A 15,934-nucleotide genomic window follows, 5' to 3' on the forward strand; every position below is an offset into this window, starting at 1 on the left:
CCTCCCTGCCCAAAATGAATAAATAAACTTAAAAAAAAAATAAAGCTGGGGCGCCTGGGTGGCTCAGTCGGTTAAGCATCCAACTTCAGCTCGGGTCACCATCTCATGGTTTGTGAGTTCGAGCCCTGCATCAGGCTCTGTGCTGACAGCTCAGAGCCTGGAGCCTGCTTTGGATTCTGTGTCTCTCTCTCTCCCTGCTCCCCCCCTGCTCATGTTCTGTCTCTGTCTGTCCTTCAAAAATAAATAAACATTAAAAAAAAAAATTTTTTTAAAGCCTATTGAAAAACAGTAGGTGTGCATTACTTACTTGCTGGGAAGAGCCACAAGGAAATGGATTCTAGACTCCCACAAGCTTTCCCTGTGAGCTCCTAGGGGGCAGGGCCCTCTGCCAGGCCCCACTGCTGAGCCCCCGGCCCCCACCCAGGCCAAGCACTCTCCCTGGTATGCAGGGAGCACTCAGGGTTTGTTGAGTGACTGCACGAGTGTTCTGCTTGTTCTGCACATTCCACACTGGGGGAAAACACAGAAGTAAGCGACGCCCGGGTTCTCAGTGGCCGGACACAGATCTGAATGCAAGTTGCGAAGCGAGTCAGGGGCCAGGAAGGGGGGGAAGGGGAGTTCTTACACAGTGGCTGACGGATAAGGCATGATGGGCACCGAGGAGACGTAGGCAAAGGCAGGAGGGGCCGGTGCTGGGGGCGTGGCGGCCAGATACCACAGTCCAGGGGGCGGCCGGGCCGGCGACCCTGCCTGCTTGCTCCGCTGCGAGGGGCCAGAAGCTGAGCGTGCGTGTGCGTTCCTCTTTGGGGCAGTGCTTTCCGGCCCTGCGAGGGAGGGACACTGGAGAGGTCAGTCTGATCTTGAGGAAAGCTTTAGAACAGGGAGAACAGGGGGCCCGCCCAGCTCTGCCCTGTTAGAGCTGGACACTGGGCTGGCCATGCTGGCAGCGCCTAGCTTCCAGAAACAAAGCCTCTGCCCAGTTTACTCCATCCCAGTCCGGGAGGGCAGCCACTCCCCCCGCCCTCCCGCCAGGGCCCCCGAACCCCCATCAAGGAGAGCTGGTGTCTGGCTGGGAGAAGGGAGTGAGCGCCTGTCCCTACCAGAGGTGGCTGAGTCGGGGCCATCCGTCTCTGGGGGGCACCTGACTTGACCGCACAGGGGACATCGCAGGGTGTCTGTGGGAGCGGGTCCCGGTGGGTCCCTGGTGACAGTACCACCTACAAGAAGAGGAAGAGAGGTCAGGAGAGGATGACATCTGGGCCAGTGGGCCTGGAGCCCCCAAGCAGACCTCTGCCAACAGGCCACGGGGCTAGCTGCTCTCATCACTCCCCCATTTTACAGACTGGAAAACTGAGGCTCCAAGAGGTTGAATAATATGCCCAAGTGTCAGAGTAGGAAAACAGTGGTGCTCTGTCTGAGCCCAAGCCCGGGCTCTCCCCAGTGCAGCCCCAGAACCTATATTCATTCCTCCACACTGAGTCAGGCCCACTCTCCCTGTATGAGTGGCCCACAATGGCCCCTCGGGCACCAGGAGTCCGGGGGCCCTAAGGGAACAGGAGGGGAGTGGGCACCCTGGTCCTCTTCCCACGCACATCCTCAGCACCTCACCTGCGAGTCCTCCCACCCACCTGGCTGAGTTACAGGCTCCCCGGCCCAACCCTGTGCTACGATCACTGCGTTGTCATTGCTTAGCTGAGTGTTCCTTGGGGAAAGGGCGCAGGGCCCGGTATGGGAAGGCGCTGAATGAACAAATGAATGAATGAACAAATGGAGAGGGCTGTTGAGACTACAGCAAAGGCAAAGAAACATAATGGTGAAGAGCCAGGGTTCTGGGACTGCAAAGTCCTGGGTTCAAAGTCCTGACTTTACCACTAGTAAGCTGTGTGCCCTCGGGCAAGTTACTTAACCTCTCTGAGCCTCAGTTTCCTCACATAAAACAGGCGTAATAATAAGATGGGCAAAACCCATTTCATAGATAGGACTGGGAAGATTACTGTTCGTAAAACATTTAGCATGATGCCCTGTATATAGTGACAGTTTCATAAATCACCGCTCCGCCGTCATCATCATCATCATCACTGGAAAGGGCTTTGGGGACCATCTCCAATCCTTTCATTACAGAGGTGGAGCCGGAGGCTCAGAGAAGTTAAGGAACTTGCCTAAGATCACACAGCAAGTCAGTAGCAAAACCGGGACTAGGACCCAGTATCCATATTCTCTCCCCACGACTCTTCCCTGTTGGGTCTGGTGGGAGGGGCCAGAGTGGAAGGAAGATGGATGGAGGGGAGACAGGACACCATCATCACCACCTGGCCCCCTTCTACTTGCCCCCCCCCCCCCATCAGGAACTTTAGCCATGTCCATGGCTAATCCATGTCACGGTCAAGGAGGGTGGCTTCAGGCAGCAGTACCTGGAGCAACAGGTGTGAGAGCAGGACCCAGGGCTGAGAAGTCCCCCCACGCCCCCTCCCTTGTCTGTACCTTGTCCCGTCACTGAGCTGGGGGCAGGCCCGCGTCCTGCACCCTCCCCTGCAGAGAGAAGCCACAGCTTCTCTGCACGACCATTGCTCCAAGTACCATCCCTCACCTGAGTCCTGGGTCCTAGCAGGTCGGCAGCGGGGACAGGAGACTGTGCCGCCGCCTCTCGGGACGGCCTTGGGGGTCAGAACATGGTACTCCTGGCCTAGGGAACAAACCAGACAGTCAGCTCTTTGCATGATGGGAGAACCGGGGAGGACTGGGGAGCACCTCTCTCCCCTTGCCGACATCCAATCAGCAGATGCAAGCTCATTTAGGCCAGGAAGCATGAAGAGCAATGACAAAGGCACACTTCCCCGACCCCCGCCTGCTGGGTGGGACTGGAATGGCCTGGGCGTGGGGTCAGCTGTGTTCTCCCCCTGTGCTCTGAGTGGCTGCGAAACGGGACGGTCACACGCGGATTTCATCGGCTTGTCGGAAGGACTGAGCGGGGCCGGGGCCGTGAAGTGCCCTGCACCAGTAAAGTGCACGTGTAAAGTGCTCCAGGTTACCGGAAAACTGGACAGATGCTTGGCGCTTCGCCCAGACATGCATCTCTCATCCCCTGCCTTGTGTCCTGCACTCAGCCACGTGGCTCTGAGGTTAACGGCCCTCCCTCCCAGGGCGGCACCGATCCACACCTACAGTGTGCTCAGTCTAATTTACACGCTTACTGTAACCGCTTGTTACTGTCTGCTATGCAGTCGGATTCATGAACGTTGGAGCCACATCCGTATCTGTTTTAATGTTAAGCGCTCTGAAATCCTACTTTGTGTCATCTGAAGACGGACTGTGTGCTGACGCCGAGCTCATGAGACCCTGGGGCACCCTGGAGAATCAGAGCTGAGGCCTGGAGACTCAGAGCTGAGGGCAGGCCAGGGCTAACTGGTTTGGTGTCCACTCTGCAAACAGCAGGTGTTTCACAAGCCTCTTTATGACTGACCAGCTAACGGGGCTTCCCCAGGACCAAGCATGAGCCCTGATGCAGGGCAGGCATCAGAAACTGTTTGCTGCATGGATGAATGAACAAATGTGCCAAGTTCACGGAGGCGGGACTCCCTGGTGCTTCCTGTGTCACAGAATTCACAGACAATGGTATTTCAGCGGCCCATGGCGAAACGGGGAAGGCTTCCAGGATGGGGGAGTCCCCCCCTGGAGGCAAGGCCACCCCTGCCCCCAGCCCACCTGTGTACTGGCCCCAGAAGGTGACCCTGTCTGGCCGCCTGGTGCTGCCTGCTCTTTTCTGTCCATCCTGAGCTGCCTGCACACTGTCCTCAGAGGTCCGGCTCTTCTCAGACAACAGCTGCGGGGAGTTTGGCTCAGATTCGGAAGCTGAGGTGGAAAAAGAGGAGTGTCAAGGTGGGGGGGGCGGTGCCACACGGCTCAGGGAGTGGGAGAATCTGGGGCAGAGCTTGGGTTTTAATCCTAGATCTGTCCCCAAGTAGTATCAGTGGAAATCAGACGGCAATCCCAGGAGGCGGGCGCTATTATTACCGTCCAATTAGCTGTCCCTTTAGCTGCACAGAGCAGGTAAACAACCTGACCCAGGTCACCTGGCCGGGAAGGAGTGAGGTGGGCTGAACCCTTCTCCTCCTCCTCCTCCAGGCAATTCTCCTGCACCTTCTGGCTTTGGTGTCTGTATCTGCAGAGTGCGGATAATGGACCCACCTCGCAGCGAAGACGGAGGTGAGATACACACAACGTCCTTACAGAAACCCTGGCACGTAGTAGGTGCACTAGGTGTGCAACACACAGTGGCTGATACTGGAAGTGTTCTTCAGGGCACGCCGGTGCCAAAAACGACACACAAAACCTTCTCCAGGTTTCTCCCGAGGCTGGTCGCTGACCACTGAACTAGCAAGCCCAGAAGTCTGTGGGCTCCAGAAGTCAGGGTGGACAGGTGACCACTTACTCAGGGACAGCAGGGGCGCCTCCCGAGGCACAGAGGAGGACCTGGCTCGCCGCCTTCCTGCGGGCTCAGCTTGTTCTGCACCTGCAGGCTCACCAGACAGCCTCTCTGTGGATTTACTAGCAAAGAGGAGAGAGAGAGAGACGATGTTGCTGGATGAGGTTTGACACAGCCCTTAGAGACGATTAGCCGGAGAGCCACCCAGAAGAATGCTGACATCATCATGGGAGGGGGGCAGGGGGAAAGTCAAAAACGAAGACTCTGTGAGTCAGACACAGAAAGTGGCTCTGAGCCCCTCTGACCCTCAGTTTCCCCATCTGTCAAGTGGGGATAACGACAGCAATTACCTCAGAGGGTTACGGGAAGGATTAGTGAGACAATGTCCATAAAAACCTGAACCTCGGTGCCCTCCCATAGAAACACTCAGCTGAGGTTAGAAGCCATCATACACGAGTAGCCAAGGAGTGAGCGGGTGGACATCCTGGAAATACTCAGCTCTTCACATGGGTGATGAGTTCAGGTTGTGCATTAGATATTATTTCATGCAGCAAATATTACATAGGACAAAAATGGAAGAGTAGGAGAGGGGTGTGAGTTCACATGTCTGGAGAGACCCAGAGGCAGCCAAGTCTGCCTTCTGCCACTGTCACCGGCGCACAAGGTCAGGCATTTTGGGGTCACCCACCTGCCACAGTGGGAGCCCCAGGCGGCTGAGGAGTCTGCCAGCCGGGCCCGGGCCCGGGTGGGGTGGGGGACGGGGGTCGGCGGGCGCGTGAGGCTGGCCCGGGGCAGCTGGTGCAGGCTGTCTTCCAGCCGCAGACGGAGCCGACACACCTCCTCTTGCAGCTCTCGGATGGCCTGGCTGGGGTGGGGGTGGGGACAGAAACGGAGAGCAGATGTGCAAGCCACTGAGCCACAGCCGCCGGCACAGTGCCGCGCGGACGCCCGGGTCTGGTCCCTGTGCAGCAGGCACGGGGCCTCTGATTCTGGAACTTCCTGGCGTGTCCGCTTTTCTTGCTACCGATCACGTCCCTGCACAGCTTTGAGGATTAGCTCACCTAACATGCAAGGTCTCTGAGTTGCTGCTCTGAACACCAGGGACACACTGCCATGATGGAGAGGAGGATGCAGAATAAAAAGGGCATGAGCTGAAGGTTCACTTTAAAATCTGACTTCTGAACCCCCTCCCCGGGGTGCCCTCCCTCCTTCTACCTCTGTATGTAGAAATGGTATCTGCCAGCCCAGGTCCGCTTCCTTCCCACCCTTATTATGCAGCCCATCCCTCCTGGTTTCCCCTAAGCATTTCCTACGTTTCAAGCCCCATCCGTCTGCGGTAGCAGGAGATGCTTGTCTGTCTGTCTCCCCAATGACACTGCGGGCAGGCCTCCCCGCCTCACAACCCCTGAGGCCCTCGCGCCTCATAGATGCTCACCGAATGTTCTTGAACTGGACTCAAGGCCCCAAGAGGGAGCAGAGGAAAGGTGTGAGCAAGCAGAGAGGACAAGGGGGCATCCCGGGGCTTCCCATCACCGGCCGAGTACGAGCAGGCTGGCAGGGCAGGTGCCATCTGCAAGGCTGCTTGCCATCCATGGGGACCCCCAGATACAGCCCAGCCTCCTGCTAGCAAGCTGGCTCACTGAGCCACTAGCCTCTTCGGAGTAAGTACTGTTTGCACTGCTCCCCAACCCACCCCTGCGTCTCCAGAGCTCATTGTGAAGTGCTGCAGCCCTGACCACAACAATACTCGCCTCCCCCACAGGCCCGACACCCCCCCCCCCCCGATGCAAACCCCCTACCCACGGAGCGTCAGAGTCTGGGCCCGGCATGGCCTGGGCGGGGGGCAGACTCTTCATCTCCTCCCGGGCGGGGCTCCCCTCGGGGCGACTTCTTGCTTGGTGGCCCTCCACCCGTGGGTGAGCAAGCGTCTCCTGAGTGTGCCAGAGGGAGCCGAGACTCGTCTCCAGTTACGCCTGGGTGCAGCGTGTGCCCCGGGCAGCAGCCGGGTCTCCTGGCAACGCCCCCTCCCCCCCTCCCCGAGACGTTTGTTAGGGGTCTCCAAGGTGAAGTTAACTCCTGCACGCTCAGCTGGGAGGCAAATCCAGCTCGGGTCCCGGCCGAGGGCGGCCGAGGGGGGTGCCTGAGCCTTGGAAAACCCACTTGGGTGTCTCTTGCCCTATCTGCTTCCATCAGGGTCTCAGTCTTCCTGACTCAATTTTTTGGTGACAGGGGGCCAGCTGGCACTTAGAAAGTCCATCATTTCCTGCAAACTCTTTCCCCTCCTCTGAGATCCCCCTCTCTGTATCGGCATCCAACTGGTTGGCCAGCCAGGAGTCTGAGTCATTCCAGACCCTTCTCCCTCCCTGAACAGCTCACCCCAAAGTTAACCGGCTCCCAAGCCCTGTGGGCCCAATGCCTAAATGGCTCTTCTCCAGTGTACCCCCCCTTCCCTCCGACTGGCCCCATCCTGTCTGTCCGGGGTGGGGCAAGCTTCCTGGGGCCTCTCCATGTTTCTTGTTCTCACCCTGCTAGCGGCCAGAAAGCTCTTTCTAAAACGTGAACCCGACCTCATCACTCCCCTGTCTAAAATCCCCTCCGTCCGTCCTCAGCTGCGTCCGTATGCATTTGCGAATATTCAGTGCATCATTTCTCTGAGCCTGTGTCTCCTGGTCCACTTTTCCACTGCTCAAGCCCCACTGCCGCATGCACACCTGGGGATCCTGATAAAATGAATGTTCGGCTCCGCAGAGGTGACGGGCACTCGCTCACCTCTAGGCCTTTGCACCTGCTGTGTGCCCTGCTGGGAACACTCTTCCATCTCTCTTCTTTCAGGTCTCAGCTGAGATACCACTTCCTCCGGGAAGCCCTCCTGGAAGCCTCTCCCTGGGCCAGATGTCCCTTCTCTGTGTCCCCTAGGAGCCTCTGCCACCACCATACTCCTCCTGGGGAGTGTGACCATCTGCGTTTTCATTCATCCTACAAGATGGTGACCCTTACCAGGCCAAGGGCTGTCCTGTCCACTTCCCAGGGCCTGGTGTCTCACTGACAAATAGGCCCAGAATCCCTACGCTGGTGTCACCAGAGCCTACAGGAGCACACGTACTAGATCAGGCCTAGAAGCTGGGTCCCAGCCCCAGACCTGCCTTTGCACATAGTGACGGTCCCACGACGGCACAGGCCAGGGGGCCTCCCATGGGCTCCCGCAAAGCAGTCTTTCCTGTGCGAGGGGACGGACACCCCAACCTGACAAAGGCCTGTGAGTGACAACTGGCCAAAAGCAACTCAAAGGAGAGGGAAAAGGGCCTGACCAACCTACTTTCCCACTTCTGTCCAACAAAGCGAGGAGCGACTTTCTTAGCAAAGCAATTGTGCTCAGACTAGAAAGGAGTGAAAAACAGCCTCTCCTGAGTTCATACAATGAAAGCGCCCACAGCTGAAAATGTGTCCCCAGGAACCTGCCTTGGGAGAGAAATGTAGGGGGTTGGGGGGGTGGGAAGTGAGATCTCGGCACCAACAAGGTGAGCCTCTCGGTCATTTCATACTGGCTGGACAGGTGTCCTCAGAGTCCACATCAGTGAGGTGCCACGGAGTGGCCCTGAGCCCGGAAACAGGACACCCAGGGCCACGGCTGGATGTGATGGCTGAGCTTAGCCCCTGCCTCCCTCGGGCATCACGCTACCGCGTCTGCGATGGTCCGACTTACTCTCGCCCCGTCCTGGTGAGGAGGATGGTGCGGGTGCTCTCCGTCGGCCCCGGGGGCAGAGCGGCAGCTTCAGGGGCCAAGGTGGGCGGCGGGCTGACGGTAGTGCCGCGGGCGAGCTGCTCAGAGATCCGCTGCCGCCCCTCCAGCTCTGAGCCGGGCACCGCTAAGGAGGCAGAAGGAGACGAAGGTGAGTGTGGCCAGAGAGGATCCCTGAGGCGCGCATTTCCGGGAGTGGAAGGATGTGCGCCAAGAGATGGTGTCAGCTGAGGTCATAATTGAAGTTCCCAATGACGTCACTGGCCCACTGACCTCAGAACCAGATGTGTGGCTTTGGCTGGGAGCTCAGAGTGCAAACAGAGGCCCGCGGAGCTGCCCCTACGTAGATTTCCCCCCAGCGTCCACCATGCCAGCACCACGTCTGACTCTTCAAGAACCTCCCCCTGTAAAGAGCTCATTGCTCCTTCCCACACACCCCCACACCCCAGCCTCCACCTAATGTTCTGCGGCTGGCTCCAGAGCCCCCCACCTCCTGCTAAAATTACCGACACAGCTTTGCCTGTGTGCGTTTTTCTGGGGAGACTGTTCAGAACTTTAACCTTTCAAAGGTATGGGCGACCATAGGTTAAAAAACCCCTGACCTGGCCCACGCATTAAAAACAAGGAGCTCCTGGAACCCTACTCAGTAACACAGAAAGGAACAGACTATTAATACAGGGAACGGCCTAGACGAACTTCCGGAGATACGCGAAGCGAAGAAGCCAAGTCCAAGTGCATACATAGGATTCTATTTATAGAACGCTCTTGGAATGACAAAGTTAGAGAGATGGAGGAACCTGAGACATGATCAGGAGTTCAGAAGGGAACAGACTCGTGTGTCTAGGCCAGTAATCTGCACCATGGTTTTTCCAAGAGGTTCTCACTGGAGGAAACGGGGTGAAGGGCTCATGGGATCTCCCTGGATTATTTATTACCGCGACACGTGAATCCGTCACTAATTGAACTTTTAATTAAAGTTTAAGTTTCAGAGTTTTAAATGATGAGCTTAGAAAGAAGCAAAGCCGGTCTGAGGGGGAGAAGCCAGCACCACGATCACTTTCAGAGGGTGGGGATGACTGGGAAGAGCTTAGGGGAGGGCCTGGGGTTCTGATCGCGCTGTTTCTTATTCTGTGTGCATCCTGTGAAAATTCACCAGTGTACGGTCTTTCCTGTATGTTTGTTTTGTTTCACTAAAAAGCTTACATGCATTGTTTTACAGATAAAAAACTGAAATCACAGAATGTAGAGACGTGGAAAGCATTCTTAGGGGGACAAAAGAGGGTATTAAGCATTCCCATCCAATATGTTTTTGTTTTCAGTGTGTGTGAATAAACACATGCACATTGGTATAGAAAGCTGCTCACAGATTCGACGCCAGAATGTAGCAGTTTTCGGCATATATTTTTTCTCTCTCCCCTTTGGTCTGCCCCATCTGTAGTTTCAAATTTTCCTACAGTGAACTCGTATGATATTTTAGATCCTAAAGGGTAAAGTGGTACAAGGTTTTTGTTGTTTTGATTTTTCAATCTGGGCCCATCCGGCTACCCCCAAGTTCTGGCCAACACAGATGTATCCATCCACTCACCCATCTGGGCCACCGGCGCCTGCTCCTGGCAGAAGCTGGGTGTCCTCTGCCGCAGAGGACTGTCCCGGCCAGAGGGTCGCCTCTGAGCTCGTCTCCTGGGTGTGCTGGGCTCCGCGGATCTTCTGGGGACTGGGGGGCCCCTGGTCTGCGGGTGGGAGACTTTGTCCCGGGGCTCAGATGCGGCAAAGGGCTGGGCCAGTGCTCCTGCAGCGCTGAGGGGCCGTGGCGGGAGAGGCTTATTGAGATCGCCCCGGCCTCCAGTCCCTCTACACGCTACGCCAATGGGCTCCTGACCTCAGGGTGTTTCTGAGGACGCGCCCCCGTTAATACATGCATTTGTGTATCAAGCCGTACACCTGCCTACCCACAGGTGCAACATTATAAAGCTCAATTTGATTTTTGGAAAATATACAAGGAAATAGAATTCCTAATCCTTTCTTCCCATGCAGCCACAGGCAGCCAGGCAGGCCTCCTGGAGGAGGGGGCTGCACCCAGCTTTGGAGGTTGTTGTCTACATGATGGCTTGTCGCTCCACCCTTCCCCGAGTGCCCTCCCCTCCTCAGCCCTTGCTTTGGGGGTCTAGCCCAGTCCATTCCCAGGTAGTTGCCCCGATTGCCTTTTACTTGTCTTCTGTTCACCTCCCACCACCCACTCTGTAGATCTTCATTTATTTACCATTCAGTCATTCATTTGCTCAACAGATACTTATTCCCCAGTCTGTCGCTGATTGGCCTGTCACTGATTGGCCAAGTGATCCTGGGCAAGTCGCTTTCCCTCTCTGAACCTCCGTTCCCCTTTATCGATAAGATGGGGGCGAGGAACTGTGGGTGGGGGATGTGGTGGGGGCTCTGAGAATGCCCCGGTCATTAGCCCCTGTTCTGGGCTTACGACATCTACTCCCAGGTTACCTGCTGCGTGCAGCACTGATGGGGAAGGCGGGGGGGAGGGGGTACCTGATGTGTGAGAGCCGGTGCTCTGGTATGTGGGTGAGGGGCGACACCCTGCTGGTTTCCGAGCCTACGAAGCCACTGTCAGTCTCCGGGGAAGCCATCCAGGGCTCCTGCAAGAGATGGTGTCCCTTTAAGTCCGAGGAATGTGCCTGAGGCGCACTGGGGAGGCCTTCCAGAGACCTGGCCTGGACTTCACATTCCAGAGGCTCACAGGCCTGGAGGCTGGCCCAGCCCCTGGCGGCCAGAGTCCTCAGGCACCAGGACCAGCACCAGGCCAACAGCAGGGGCGCTCCATGTCCCGAGTGACCCTGAGCAAGTCCTGCTTCCCTGAGGCGTTGAGGAGGCCCTCGGGGGAGGCACCGTAGCAGATTTCCGGAGCTGAGGAGGAGGGGGAGGAGAGAGGGAAAGCCGTCTCACTGTGGGGACGGGATTCACATTTCCACACATCTTCCAGCTTGGGCCCGGAAGGCCACGGTCCTGTGTGACTGCAGAAATGCCCAGGCCCAGTGAATCGGGAAAATAAAATTCATCAAACATGCACACCTCCTCAAAAACGGGTCTCATGGAAGGTGCAAAAACACACACAGGCAGGATGCAGGTGCCTGGCCTCAATGGGTTGGTGGTCTAGTGCAGATTCCTTACTTCGGGCTCCTCAGGGCTACAGGTGTGCGTGTGCGTGTGTGTGTGTGTGTGTGTGTGTGTGTGCATGCACACACACACATGCATATACACGCATTATTCTATGGGAGGATCCACGGCATAAGTCACATTTCCGTCGTGATCTGTGACTCCTGCAACAGCTTAACAATTGGCACTCTAACGTCACAAACAGGCCATGGAATCAAGGACTATGCCCCCATCTGTGCTAAGCAAGCTCAGAGAAACACAGACAGTGGGCTGTAAGCTCTAGGAGCGCAAGAGCTCCTGGCAGGGGGAGAGGGGGCCGGGGAGCCGCAGCAGAGAGGCAGCACCGGGCACGAGCCCTGAATGCTGGGGCAGAATTGTGCCTGGCAGAGATTGGGAACAGCCGGCATTCTGGAAGGGTGTGAGCAAAGGCCCGGGGGCAGAAGTCACGCCCCATGTGGGTGCTTACCTCTAGGTGGGGCCCACCAGCGTGATGCAGAGACTTCTGGGGAAGGTGCTCAGAGATGCCGCTTCCCTCTAAGCTGGTCAGACTGCTCTGGTGGGAAGCCGCAGTCTTGGTGCCCCGAGGGTGCGGTGGCCTGCCGGGGCCCGGGGGACCTGTCTCGGCCTCGTCTGGGTCCTGGAGGTAGCCATCTCTGGCCATGGGCGCATGGAAGCCCGCCGGCGTGGAGGATATCATCTGCTCCACAGCCTCCCTGTCAGGGGAGGGGAGACACAGCACGTGTGGGCTGGGCAGCCCTGTCCTGGGAGCCAAGCAGAGAGGGCCGCAAGCGTTGGGGTCAGATACCCTGGTTTTGTCCCCGTCTAGCTGTGTGGCCTTGGGCAAGACACCTCCCCTCTCTGATCTTCACTTTTCTCCTGTATAAAATGGGGAAGACCCACAAAACCCACCCAGCACACGACAGCGGAAGTAGTGTAGTAGACGAGCTATCATTTCCCAGGGCTCGGGAATCTGCACACTATCTTCCCCATTTCAGCCATTTCAGTAAGCTCCATCTACTCAAAATTATAAATGGAAGATCAGACAGAGGCTGACTTGGGAAACAGAAGAAACATGAACACACTATTGTCATATTCTAGACAGATCCCCTTGTCTGCTAAAGGCTCGCCTGGGCCTGAGGCCTGCTCATTTGTTCTCGTTCTTTTTAAAGGAAGATCGAGAGAGGCAGTGAAGCCACAATAACACGGAAACTTTCTCCTGGAAGGACTTGGGGGGTCTGAGGCTGAAAAGGACAGTGGCGTGTATCTCATGCTGCGTCTGGCCTGCTGAGAACCACATCCCGTCTCACCCAAATCCCTTCTTTCCAGGGCTATCGACGGTATACAGCCCGCGCGCGGGACAGACCTGGGTAACAGGCCGGGGAAACCACTTCTAAGCCGTGAAGAGCCGTCTAGCTCAGCGTGACAATCTCCACCCCTGCGGTTTCAGAATTTGGGGGGACAAGGAGGGGAGGCTCAGTGACATACTTGAGGGGGGTCCTGTGACTTCTTTCAGCCGGTGCTGGGAGCTGCCTTATGGGGATCCTGGTGGCCTCTGATTTTCTTGGAGCTGGAGCTGGTCCGTCAACTTCTACCAAAGGGCCCTGCCCCTCCTCCTCCTCCTCCTCCTCTTCCTCCTCCACCTTCATGGCTTCTGGGAGGGTCTTCACGCTGAGGTACCTGAGGAACACAGAGGAGCATGACTTCTGCCCAGCAAGGCCAGCCAAGATCCAGTCCCTGGGCCACACACCCTGGCCTCTCACCCTGCTACTCACCGCTCCAGGAGGCCATGGAAATCCTGCCCCGTCTGCAGCTCCTTCGGCCTGAGTGGGGCCGGGAGACCCGGTGGCCCGTCCTCCGTCTCACTGCTGGCAGTGCTCAGCTCCTCATTCACATGCGATAGGCAGGGGCCGCTGCGAGTGGCGTCAGGCTGGGCCAGAAAGGTGGAGGGACAGAGATTCAGCAGACACTTTGTAGGGACCTACCTTCTACCAGCCCGTGCGGGGTGCTGAAGAGTAACAGGTCAGACTCACTGACTCCATCGCCCTTTCCTGCATGTGCGGAACATAGGGACTGGCTCGTGCGATCTTCATCACTGACTGCCATTAACTGAACACCTACTACACACCAGATGCCGTACAGACATCACTTCACAATAGTCCTACTGGTACATATGGCTTTTACAACCCATTTTACAGACAGGAGACTGAGGCTCAAATGATTTGCCCAAACTTGCAACAGAAGTGAGGGGCAGAGCAGAGACTTGAGCCCTGATTTCCTGCCAGCCCTCCTCTCCTGACCTGCTCCGTTCCTGTATGGACACCCAGCCCCCCAATACCTTCACTGTGGGAGCATGGGACCCCTCAAGATGACGCACTTGGGGATTCACCTATTAGCGCATGAGGTGGCACCTGGGGGAGTTTCCACCGTGTGAGAGTTTCCCCGACATCACGGGGCCACCAAGCCCTCCGTTGTCATGGCTACCTTACCAGTGCCCAGCCCTCCGCCGGCCCCCGCCTCGCCTACCATGCTGGCCCCTTCTCCTGCCCCGGTCCCTAACAGACGTGCCTTCGCAGCACAGGGGGCAAGCCACGGAGACCCCACTACTGCCACCTGTGTGGCCACTATGTGACCACTGTCCACTCACTCTGCTCGACTACGCAACACAAGCCATGACTGTCTCTCTTGGGGCTGTGATTTGGGCCAGACAGACTTCTACAAAGTCCGTTCTGTGCATGGCCCTTGCCTAGTGTCTCCGATCTGTGCACAGTCCCCGGCTCCACCTAGCGCTACAAGCCGGGCGCTCGAAGCCATCCCTGTTCCCCTTCCTCTCACCACCACTGCAAGGCCAGGCAAATGTGCCTTCTAACCCTGTCTCAAGCCCGCGCACATCTCATCATCTGCTCTCCTCCTTCTCCCACCGACCTGCAGACCCTCTTTCAGTGCCTCTGCTGAAAACCCCAGAAGGGCTGAAGGCCAAAGCCTTGACGTGATCTGCCAGCCCCTATGTCATGGGGGCCCCGCCTGCCTTTCTAGCCACAGTTCCGACAACTGCCCCCTCACCTTCCATGCTCTAACCACAAGGCCTTTGCACAGGCCATTCCCCCTGCTGCATGGCTTCTTTTCTTCTGCGTGTAGTGATTCCCACTCATCCTCAGATCTCATTAAAACATTTCTTTCTCAAGGAGAGTTTCTCGGGCCCTCTCAACTCAGTCATGTTACCCTGCTAACTCTCCTAGGGCCCAATAATTCTCCTTCAGAGTCCTGAGCAAAATAGAAGTAGTTCAACTAGACAGCAAACTCCATGAGTATAGAGACCACCTATTTTTACAAGTTTATTTATTTATTTTGAGAGAGAGAGAGAGCATGAGTGGGGGAGGAACTGATCGAGAGAGAGAGAGAGAGAGAGAGAGAGAGGGAATCCCAAGCAGGTTCTGAGCCCGATGTGGGCTTGATCTCATGAACCCAACATGGGGTCTGATTTCACGAAATGATGAGTTCATGACCTGAGTCGAAATCAAGAGTTGGATGCTTAACCGACTGAGCCACCCAGGTGCCCCCTCTCCCCTGCACCTATTTTTGTTGGTTGGTTTCCCACTGAATTCCCAGCACGTTGTCGCCCGTGCCTGCATATGGGACACACTTCACAAGTATGTAGTGAAGAAGACCTCTAATGAAGAAGAGAAGGAAGGAACAGTCCAGCACGGCTGGGCAAGCAGTACCTGAGGGCAGAGGGTGCGGGTGGCGGGTGTGGGGGCCTGTCCTGAAGGAGAAGGCGGGCGCGCTGGCTGGCATGGGGAGGCCGTGGAGGGGGGGCTGTCCGGAGTGGAGTCCGGCCCGGCTCGCCCGGGCTCAGGCTGGCTCTGCTCCATGTGGTCCCTCAGCTCCTCCAGGCGAATGCCCAGCTGGAATATCTCTTCCTCTAGCACCCTGGAACAGGGAGACACCAGCACCCGGGGCCTGTTACCACAGCAGCAGGTCTGGGAGGCTGTGCCCCAAAGCAGAAATCCCAGAGGGCCCACGGAGGGTCCAGTTAACATCCCAGTTTGCGTCGTGTGGAGAACTCGAAAAAGCAAGGTGAAAGGGTCCCTACTGGGATGGGGCGGCCTCTGCCTGAGTCCCCCTCTGCGACCAACTTGCTGTGGGGCCTTGAGTAAATCCCTCCCCCCTCTGGCCTCCTTCCCCTGCTCTCTGATGAGTGATTTCAGGTCTCATCTCCAAGGTCAGGTCTCATTGCAATGAGTCTAAAAGGACACACGCTTCAGCCTTCAGATGTTCCCCCATCTGGACACATTGCTCACTGGGGTAGGATTCCTCCCTATGCCTGTAGTGTATGAATTATGAGGACGCGGCGTGCCCCTCCTAGGGACCGAGGGAACCAGGAGCCCCCTCTCAAGCACGCACCTGCTGGGATCAAATGTCCCCGGTGTCCCCCGGGGGCTGGCCAGCTGCTGCTCCCTGCGGGCCTTCAGGTACCCCTCCTCCAGGACAGCGTGGGCGGCCTTTAGCTGCTGGAAGCCCTGAAACCAGACCAGGCCCGGAGGCCCTGAGTGCGCAGCCCCAGAGCACTCTGTCCCTGCGGGTACAGCAGACAAGGTAGCCCATGGTGGGGC

The 15,934-nt window shown here is 57.1% G+C and overlaps 1 protein-coding gene across 8 annotated transcripts in view; it reads right to left on the reverse strand.

Annotated features, from left to right (window-relative positions):
- Window positions 1–15,934, reverse strand: part of AKNA (AT-hook transcription factor) — a 50,785-nt gene that overhangs the window by 3,228 nt on the left and 31,623 nt on the right. For all 8 annotated transcript variants that reach the window (XM_039239640.1, XM_039239672.1, XM_039239632.1 and 5 more), the window contains 14 exons: window positions 15,726–15,841; window positions 15,044–15,251; window positions 13,097–13,251; window positions 12,810–13,001; window positions 11,791–12,037; window positions 10,701–10,807; window positions 9,748–9,959; window positions 8,127–8,289; window positions 5,112–5,288; window positions 4,430–4,545; window positions 3,703–3,849; window positions 2,588–2,683; window positions 1,101–1,217; window positions 626–824 (listed from right to left, as the gene is read on the reverse strand). In XM_039239640.1, coding sequence (XP_039095571.1) covers window positions 626–824; window positions 1,101–1,217; window positions 2,588–2,683; window positions 3,703–3,849; window positions 4,430–4,545; window positions 5,112–5,288; window positions 8,127–8,289; window positions 9,748–9,959; window positions 10,701–10,807; window positions 11,791–12,037; window positions 12,810–13,001; window positions 13,097–13,251; window positions 15,044–15,251; window positions 15,726–15,841 — 2,252 coding nt within the window. The remainder of the gene's footprint in view (window positions 1–625; window positions 825–1,100; window positions 1,218–2,587; window positions 2,684–3,702; window positions 3,850–4,429; window positions 4,546–5,111; window positions 5,289–8,126; window positions 8,290–9,747; window positions 9,960–10,700; window positions 10,808–11,790; window positions 12,038–12,809; window positions 13,002–13,096; window positions 13,252–15,043; window positions 15,252–15,725; window positions 15,842–15,934) is intronic.

Source organism: Hyaena hyaena, unplaced genomic scaffold (genome assembly GCF_003009895.1).
Source record: "Hyaena hyaena isolate Hyena2069 unplaced genomic scaffold, ASM300989v1 scaffold_6, whole genome shotgun sequence".
Classification (NCBI taxonomy): Eukaryota; Metazoa; Chordata; class Mammalia; order Carnivora; family Hyaenidae; genus Hyaena; species Hyaena hyaena.